This window comes from Hylobates moloch, unplaced genomic scaffold (genome assembly GCF_009828535.3).
Source record: "Hylobates moloch isolate HMO894 unplaced genomic scaffold, HMol_V3 SCAFFOLD_13, whole genome shotgun sequence".
NCBI lineage: Eukaryota > Metazoa > Chordata > Mammalia > Primates > Hylobatidae > Hylobates > Hylobates moloch.
Genome location: NW_026652288.1, coordinates 8,327,650 through 8,337,567, shown reverse-complemented (window position 1 = coordinate 8,337,567; position 9,918 = coordinate 8,327,650). Strand labels below are relative to the sequence as shown.

General features: G+C 41.1%; 1 protein-coding gene across 14 annotated transcripts in view; it reads left to right on the top strand.

The window, feature by feature from the left end:
- The window catches only part of KIDINS220 (kinase D interacting substrate 220), a 125,454-nt gene that overhangs the window by 23,147 nt on the left and 92,389 nt on the right, over positions 1 to 9,918 (top strand). For 8 of the 14 annotated variants that reach the window (XM_032172159.1, XM_058426112.1, XM_058426113.1 and 5 more), the window contains exons 5-6: positions 3,573 to 3,671; positions 4,488 to 4,589. In XM_032172159.1, the coding sequence (XP_032028050.1) occupies positions 3,573 to 3,671; positions 4,488 to 4,589 (201 nt within the window). The remainder of the gene's footprint in view (positions 1 to 3,572; positions 3,672 to 4,487; positions 4,590 to 9,918) is intronic. The other 6 variants (XM_032172160.1, XM_032172162.2, XM_032172158.1 and 3 more) reach the window with 1 other exon arrangement.

The window sequence follows — 9,918 nt, the reverse complement described above, 5'->3', positions numbered from 1 at the left end:
GTAGCTGGGACTACAGGCGCCTGCCACCACGCCCGGCTAATTTTTTTGTATTTTTTGGTAGAGACGGGGTTTCACCACGGTCTCGATCTCCTGACCTCGTGATTTGCCCGCCTCGGCCTCCCAAAGTGCTGGGATTACAAGCGTGAGCCACCGCGCCCAGCACTGCTGTGTCATTTAACTGACTTCTCAGAATAATCCTATAGACTAAGGATTGATTTTATTCTCAATGTATAGTTGAGGAAATTGAGACTGGAAGAAGTGAATCTTTATCCTAAGTCACACAGCTAGTAAGCAGTTAGGCTGAGTTTTGAACCAGGTCTCCCGGCTCCAAAGGCTTTCTCCTCTATCATTGTTTTACATATATCAGCAAGGGAATTAGGAACGATAAAATATACATTATGATTGTGTAAAATGCATTAAGATTTGTAAAAACTAATTTCTTAAACTTTTTTGGCTCTTCCTATTTCTTCAAAGTGATAACCAGAAAACCTTTAACATTTAAATGGTCTTTATTAAAGGGTCTTTATTTTGGCTTTATAACAGTGAAAGTTGGGGAAACTGAGGACTGTCTCTCTTAGTAGCTAATTTTGTGGGACCTTAACCTAAAGGATTGGGTGGGTGGGTGGTAGTAACTACCCAAGTAACTACTCAACTTCCCAAGTTGAGGGAAGACAGAGTCCCTGGGACTTGTTTAAGGAGAGGAGAGTGACCACTGAGGTCCTGTGGGGCTCAGGAAGAATTCCAGGATTTAATATCAGAAGTCTAGTGAGGACTCTCCCTGTGAGGACCTTTACTGGCACCAAAGTGAAGAAAGAGGGCCGGGCGCGGTGGCTCACGCTTGTAATCCCAGCACTTTGGGAGGCCGAGGCGGGCGGATCACGAGGTCAGGAGATCGAGACCACGGTGAAACCCTGTCTCTACTAAAAATATAAAAAAATCAGCCGGGCGTGGTGGCGGGCGCCTGTAGTCCCAGCTACTCGGAGAGGCTGAGGCAGGAGAATGGCGTGAACCCGGGAGGCGGAGCTCGCAGTGAGCCGAGATCGCGCCACTGCACTCCAGCCTGGGCGGCAGAGCGAGACTCCGCCTCAAAAAAAAAAAAGAAAGAGTTCATGAAATATAAAGCTATACTATAGTTAATTCGTCTCAATCTCTTGCCAATTTAGCTTCATTTTCTTGAGTTTAAAATTTTATCTCACAGGTTCTTACATAGGGGGCCAAAGGGACATTATTCTTTACTTTTTTTTTCCCCCTGAGATGGAGTCTCGCTCTGTTGCCCAGTCTGGAGCACAGTGGCACAATCTTGGCTCACTGCAACCTCTGCCTCCCAGGTTCAAGCAATTCTTCTGCCTCAGCCTCCCGAGGAGCTGGAATTACAGGTGCATGCCACCGTGCCTGGCTCTTTTTGTATTTTTAGTAGAGACAGGATTTCACCAAGTTGGCCAGGCTGGTCTTAAACTCCTGACCTCAAGTGATTCTCCTGCCTAGGCCTCCCTTTTTTTTTTTTTTTTTTTTTTTTTGGGACAGGGTCTCTGTCACCCAGGCTGGAGTGCAATGGCGCGATCTCAGCTCACTCAACCTCCATCCCCTGGGATCAAGCGATCCTCCCACCTCAGCCCCCCTTGTAGCTGGGACTACAGACGCACACCACCATGGCTGGCTAATTTTTGTATTTTTTATAGAGACAGGGTTTTGCCATGTTGCCCAGGCTGGTCTTGAACTCCTGAGCTCAAGTGATCTGCCTGCCTTGGCCTCCCAAAGTTATTGGCGTGAGCCACCATGCCTGGCTGGGACATTATTCAAATTGAAGTGAGGACATGATGTTAAAAAGTTCTGGGCAAATATTTTACAAGTTAAAATATAGATGTAAGACTTGACTTGATCAAATGCCCAGCTCTGTAATTTGACCTAAATTGTGTCTTTCATGGCCTTGACACTTTAGAGGGGTACTCATCAGTAATTTTAGAATGTTCCTCAGTTTGGATTTGTGGATGTTTCTCGTGTTCAGTTGCAGATGTGCTTTAGAGGGAAGGATGTCCCAGAGGCCATGTGCTTTTCTTGGTGTACCCCCTAGGGGGAACATGATTTCAGTTTGTATCACTGGTGATGTCAGCCTTCATCTCTTGATTAGGGTGGTGTCTGCCACTGTAAGGGCACTATTTTTTGCTTTGTAATTACTAAATATTTGGGGGAAGATACTTTTGAGACTAAACAAAATATCTTTATTCTGACTAAACTTTCACCTATTTGATTTAGCATTCATCAGTGAATCTTACTTGCAGCAGTTATTACCATAACTGTGGTGGTGTAATGATGATTTTCTGTTTCCGTCATATGTTGTGCATTAATTAGTTAGAATTCTTCTGTAAGGAAGAGTGCCTACTTCCCTTCCCCACACCCTACTCTGTCTGTCATCTGTCTGTCCATCCATCCATCTATCCATCCATTATCCATCCATTTATCCATTCGTCTATATATCTATCTATATCTTTCTATTTTGGTATGGACTTAATGAATATTTATTCCTTGGGTTATAGCCCAGTACTAATATTACTGCTCAAGTTGTTCCAACTTTATCCATTAGAAGCTCTTTCAGGCTGGCTCTGTGCCCTTTTAAGATGCTCCATACTTAAAAAAAAATTCCTTAGTAAGATTTGATTACATTGGTCTTTTTTATTGAATCGTATCGTAGTTAAGAAGAAAATTGCTCCTGTAGCTTAGTAAGTAGAACATCATCAAGTGTGGTGTTAATTCATAACTGATGACCTTGCCTACCTCTGGAAATCCTGATTACAGATGAGATGCCTTAGCATCCTCTCTCTTTTAGCAAGAGGTACTATAATGATCTGAGGTTTAAAGGATGTGTTTAAATGCAGGAGTTGAATATGATTGTTAGAATCTCTCTCTGAATAAAGGTTAAATTCATACAAAGAAGTGAATATCTAGGAACACAAAAAGTTTTATGAAGAAATTTTTTTTCTTTTTTTGAGATGGAGTCTTGCACTGTCACCTGGGCTGGAGTGCAGTGGCGCGATCTTGGCTTACTGCAACCTCTGCCTCCCAGGTTCAAGTGGTTCTCCTGCCTCAGCCTCCTGGGTAGCTGGGACTACAGGCACACACCACCATGCCCAGCTAATTTTTGTATTCTTTTAGTAGAGATGGGGTTTCACCATATTGGCCAGGCTGGTCTCAAACTCCTGAGCTCATGATCCGCCTGCCCTGGCCTCCCACAGTGCTGGGATTACAGGCATGAGCCACTGCGCCTGGCCCAAAGAAATATTTTTGGATAGCCAAAATAAATCTTAGAAATTTGAAAGAGTTCATAATGAACGTTCTCTAATTCAGGTTTCATTATATATTATAAACTTTGGACTAACCCTTTGTGGATGCAAGAGATTTGACTTATTTAATGTACTATTGTATTTGGGGAGCCTGGGAATTTAAAACTATATAATACTACCATCATGAAACAATGATTTATAAAGATATTTACTAAAGAAATTTCATTAGTAACTTTTTTTATACTCAGAGATGATCTAAAGTTTGATTCCCTTACCCCTACATTTTTTCTTTAGGGAGGATGGACAGCTCTCATGTGGGCATGTTACAAAGGCCGTACTGACGTAGTAGAGTTGCTTCTTTCTCATGCTGCCAATCCAAGTGTCACTGGTCTGGTAAGCATTAACAAAAAAATTTGTTTGTATTATAAGTGGTAAGTTTTCTTAGGGATACTTAAGGTTGATTATACTGGTTTTGTGGTGGGTAGAAATATTCTTTATCTTATTAAATATAATGTAGAATATGATTTCAAAACACAGTAATGAGAATTTTTTTCTAAAGCTAAGTTTATTTCTCAATTGTTTTCAGCAAAAAGGCAGCTCTTAGAGCTTAAATGTTAATTATAACTATATAACACTGCAAAAGGAGATTTTGAAATCTTTAGTCATCTTCCTGTTTTCTGTGTGTGAATCCTTAATCTGAACTTATTTAAAGAAAAGAGACATTTATGAAATAATCATACTGTTTTTGTATACATTCTGTTATATATATTTAAATTCCTCTTATTTCGCTTTCTTCTTATTAGTATTGCCTGTTGGCCAGAAAACCACATTTTCATGTGTTGAATTTATAAAAATAAATGTGTTCATAATATATGTTTATTTAAGATTTATTATATCTTAGTTGCCAATTATGTATTATGAGTATTTTGTCTGTTTTTAAAGTGGAGAATGGTTTGTAATCTGATTTAAAAAAAACATTATTAGTGAGCCGAGATCTCGCCACTGCACTCCAGCCTGGGTGATAGAGCGAGACTCCGTCTCAAAAAAAAACCAACATTACTTTGTGTTACTTCCTTTGATGTTTACTTTACTTAGCAAATGTGCGTTGTAAATACCTAAAAGATTTTATTTCTTCCCTCCCTCCCTCTTTCCTTTCTTTCTTTCCTTCCTTCCTACTTATCTACCTACCTACCAACCAATCTATCCTAGCAGTACAGTGTTTACCCAATCATTTGGGCAGCAGGGAGAGGCCATGCAGATATAGTTCATCTTTTACTGCAAAATGGTGCTAAAGTCAACTGCTCTGATAAGGTAGGTCAGCAGCATCTTTTCAGGTTCCAGTCCATGTTATGTCCCCTCATTGTCTAAGTTATAAACATTTTTGTATGATTTCATGAGCCTTCTCTAATGTATTTTATATTTTTGTATATTAATGTATTTTATGTAGATACGTATCTCATAGATGGATTCCACAGGTGTATTATGTAGTAAGTATCCTTCTGATGTTTTCTTATGTCACATTCATCATTCCCAAGAAAACTGACTGGGATAATAGAGTCCCTGTCTTCATTGTTTGAAGTTTTCTATTGTAACTCTCCTTCCTACCTTCAGTCCTGTCTACTTTCTCTGTATTGTTGTGTGAGAGATTGTTCTAAAATTGAAGTTTGGTTATCTTTCTCTTGTGCTTAAATTCCTGAAGACCGTCTCTGGTATGATGGGTGAAGATGGGCTTGCCTTCCTTTTTCCTCTTCTCTTGCTGCTTGTCCCCCATGCTTCCTTGCATGCCAACCACCGAATGACCCACGGTCCAGGGCCCTTCGCAGTGTGCCCGCCTCTTCCTCCTCAGCTTCTCTTCATCTCTGAGGCTCCGCCCATTTGCCATCACTTCCAGAAAGCACCCCAGAATGATGTGCTATTCTTTTTTTTTAAAATCCTTAACACTTACCTCAATCATTGCATAAATACTTACCTAATTATCTTTTTTTCTTCTTACTTTTGGAAAGCTTCATTGGCTTTCACTGTTTGGGGATAAAACCCAGGCTTCTCAGTTTGGCTTCAGCCTGTCTCCAGGCTCACTTCTTGACATTTCTTTCTATATATGCTGTGTTTTAGATACAACAGATTGTCTAACATTCTGTGAACGTTGTTTCTGTGTTTATTCTGTTCCCTCTGCTAGGAATGTTATTACCTCCTCTGCCTGATGAACTCCTGTTTATTTTTCAAGGCTTATTTGAGATGTTACCTTCTTTGTTAAGTCTCCTCACCCTAGGTGCCCCTTCCTGGGTGCTCTGCACATTTCCATTAGGGCACATAACCTATTGCCTTGTAATGATTGATTTCCACATCCTTCTTACCACTAAAGTGTAAGTTTCATGAAAATAAAGACTGCTCTTTTTTCTTTTTCCCGTTTTGTACCTCCATTATTTCCACTAGCGGTCTTAGAATTTGGCACATTGTGGGGATAGTCGTCGTCTTTTCACATTTATAACCTTGTAGCTAAATATAGGAAAATAGCTGTTACTTTAAGATTGTTTTTGTCATTAAAATACATTCTATGCATAAATTTCTTTAAGTACAACAGTATTGTTTGACCTTATGGGGCTGTTGGAAATCATTCATATCTTGATCTGGGCGGTAGTTATGCCAGTGTATACATATGTAAAAAATCATCAAGTAGTACAGTGAAAATTAGTATATTTTTCACACTTTGTGCATGTTATGCCTCTTTTAAAAATATTACACAAAATAATAGCTTAATGAGGAGTGTAGGGAGGCTGTTGTAAATATTTATATTATAATATGGCATTTAAGAATATTGCATTTGTACTGTTGCCTAATTCAGATTGACTGAGGTTTGAGGTATGTCTAAAATGGATACAGTTTTGTCTGTTGATGGATTTTTTTTTTTTTTTTTTTTTTGACGGAGTCTCGCTCTGTCACCTAGGCTGGAGTGCAGTGGCACGATCTCGGCTCACTGCAACCTCTGCCTCCTGGGTTCAAGCAATTCTCCTGTGTCAGTCTCCCGAGTAGCTGGGATTACAGGTGCGTGCCACCACGCCTGTCTAATTTTTGTATTTTTAGTAGAGACGGGGTTTCACCATGTTGGCCAGGCTGGTCTTGAACTCCTGAGCTCAGGTGATCCACCTGCCTTGGCCTTCCAGAGTGCTGGGATTACAGGCGTGAGCCACCACACCCAGCCTGTGATGTAATTTAATTATCATAGAGAAGCCTTTATTTTCTCCTTCTTGCCTATAATAAAATGCTTACATATAGCCTGGCTTTCAAGGCCCTCCAGAATCAGGTAATAATGCTATCTAATCTGTCACTCATTAGCATTTTGAGAAAATGTTTAGTAACCACTATGCAGTGCCCTGTACCTGCACTTAGCACAGAAGATACAAAAACAAAGAAGAAATGATCTCTGTTTAGAGAAGCAGGGAGATAAGTGGGCCATGTAAAATGCAAAGGCCCAGGGTCAGGTGACTTAGGAGTGTGGAGGTGGGAGAATTCACTGATGGCGCAGCAGTCAGTCAAGATTTGATAAAAGAATGCGACTTCCTCTAGACCTTGAAGAAAGGGTAGAGTTTACATCCGTGAGAGAGAAGGAGCAGAGATGAACTGGACACAGGGAAAATGAGAGCACAAGGTACCAGGGGACAGCTTCAAGTGGCCTGTTGAGCTAGTGTTGAGTGCACCCTCAGTGGTGAGGAGAGGGGTGGGAGGAGGAAGCTGGGCTGCAGGTGGAGCCACCTTTGGGTGAGTCTTGGATACTTGGCTGAGGAGCTTGGACATCTGGCCTGTAGACACTCAGAATCACTGGGGGTTTTAAGTAGTAGGTGGTCGCAAAGGGGTGTTTTAGAAAAAATTAATGTTTAATAGCACACGATGGGATTTATTGAAGATTGAGAGTATTTTTATTTCTGACAGAAATAGGGAGGTTTCTATGGGAACTAATTTTTAGGGAAGGGAAAGGAAGTCTGTTTTAGATGTGTTGACCTTGAAGTGGTGGAAAACTGTAGTTGAAGGTGTCCTATTAGATAGCGGACATAGAGATTTGGGTTGCCGGTGATGAAGGGCTTGCCTAGAGGTGATTCTTGAAATGATGTGAATGTGGATTTGGCAGCTGAGATCAGTAGTAACGGAATATGGTGAGCAAAGGGCTGATTATTAGGAATAATAATTATTTTCTTAATTATAATACATAACTATTTATGTAATTATTATTAATCTCCAGAGCTAGGAGAACTTGGTTGGTGTAGTGTCAAAGGAATGAAGTGAATGAATAAAAAATTCAAGTTGGAAGGGACAGTCAGTATAGTTCAAAATACTGCAGAGCTTCCAGGAAGAAAAGAAAGAACTTAGTAAAAGATACATAGGTGGCTGAGTGCGGTGGCTCATGCCTGTAATCCCAGCAATTTGGGGGGCCAAGGCAGGTGGATCACCTGAGGTCAGGAGTTCAAAACCACCGTGGCCAACATGGTAAAACCCCATCTCTACTAAAAATACAAAAATTAGCTGGGCATGGTGGTGGGTGCCTGTAATCCCAGCTACTTGGGAGGCTAAAGCAGGAGAATCACTTGAGCCCAGGAGGTGTGGAGATTGCAGTGAACTGAGATCGTGCCACTGCACTCCAGTCTGGGCAGCAGAGTGAGACTCCCTCTCAAAGAAAAAACAAACAAACAAGCAAAAAAAAAAATAAACAAAAAAAGATACATAGATCTGGAGTTTAGGTAGCTATTTGGGTGACCTCTGAAATGGTGGTTTTGTAATATTTATAGCAGAAACTAGTTTTTTAGCGGAGTTTGGTAAGGGGTTATAAATTATCTTGAAAAGCTTAAAAGAAAGGACAGTGATTATCTTCAGAGGGTAGCCTGTTGGAAAAATTTGTTAGGATAAGAGAGACCACGTTGGAAGGACGTCATTCAGAGACCTAATAGGAAGAGGGAATAAGAAGAAAAGACTGATGATGTGGCAGGAGATTATTGAGTAGGGGTCTGGGTGAAAGAGGACCATAGGGTCAGGAATACATGTAAAGGGATTAGATTGAGAAGGGATATTTGAGAAAGAGATGAGAGACTTATTGAGGTAGTTCAGAGTGTGGCTACAGAGCTGTTTTGAAGCAGACAAGATGCAAGGTGAGGGAAGGTCTTGCTGGATGTCAGGAATTCTTTGTAATGTTGAAAGTGGGACTATCTCCCAAATGGGAGTGGGTGACAACTCGCCGGCTCGTGCTGAGGCAGGGGAAGGAGCAGAAATCATAGCATATAATCGTGGATAGTTCAGTTCCATCAGAAGGGCAGAAATCCAATGCAATAGGTATTCAAAGGACGAGAGCTCAGTTACAATTAGTATATTTTGAAAGGCTTTGTGAAGAGTGATTTCTATGTGTATTATGTTTGAAGATGTCTAAGATATTGCTATTGTAAAGTTAGGAAAGGCATTTTAGCCAGAGTAAGTATTATCCGCAAAAGAGGAGGCTAGAAAAGAGAATTTAGTTCTTTTTAGTGGAGAAAACCACAGATGCAGGAGTGAAGTTGGGAATCTCCTCCTGTATTTCTTTTTTTTTTTTTCTTTTTGAGACAGAGTCTTGCTCTGTTGCCCAGGCTGGAGTGTGGTGGCACGAACACGGCTCATTGTAACCTCCACTTCTCAGGTTTAAGTGATCGTCCTGCATCAGCCTCCCCAGTAGCTGGGACTACAGGCGTATACCATCATGCCTGGCTAATTTTTTTGTATTTTTAGTAGAGATAGGATTTCTCCATGTTGGCCAGGCTGGTCTTGAACTCCTGACCTCAGGTGATCCACCTGGCTTAGCCTCCCAAAGTCCTGGGATTACAGGCATGAGCCACAGTGCCTGCTCATCCTGTATTTCATATTCGTTCTTCCTAAGCCTGCTTTGAGGCAGTGGCTGTGGCAGCTGCTTCTCCTCCATTCTCTTCCTCGTTTTGTGAGGTGCTGGCTCCCATGTGCTGTATTGGCAACCTTGTGATTCTGGCTGTCATGGAGTCTTCATCCATCTGGGAAGCCTGTCCAGTGCTCCAGCCCTCAACAGTGTGGTTGGTTGCTGTGGTGCCTGACATGATTTATAGAGCGACTCTGCTCAGTACAGTAGCCACTAGCACAGGACTACTTAGACTTACATTAATTAAAATGAAATGAGAAAAAAAAAGAACTCAGTTCATCAGTCACAGTAGCCACATAGCATTCAGGTGCTTAATCATCATTATTTGACTAGTGACTACTATATCTCACAGCACAGAATTATAGAGTATTTCCATCAACACAGAAAGTTCTACTGGACAGGGCTGTCACAGAGTAGAATAGATTAAATTAAATTAAATGTTAATTTCCATCTGTGGGCTTCATGTACTGAAAGGTCACTGTGGGCATTCATGTGCCTGCCGATCGCTAGCCTCCCCAAAGGCAGGCAATGCCTTAATGCATGATTTATATTCCTGGATGCTTTTTGAATCATCTTTCAGGGAAAGGTGCTCTTGAGTGCAGTTTCAAGGGCTCATGGGTCTTGTCTCACCTCTTGATAGCTTTGTGACCTTTGCCTATGAATTAACCTCTTAGGGCCTCAGTGTCCTCATCTGTGAAAATGTGATACTGTGAATTGTTCTTATGATAAGGATCACAC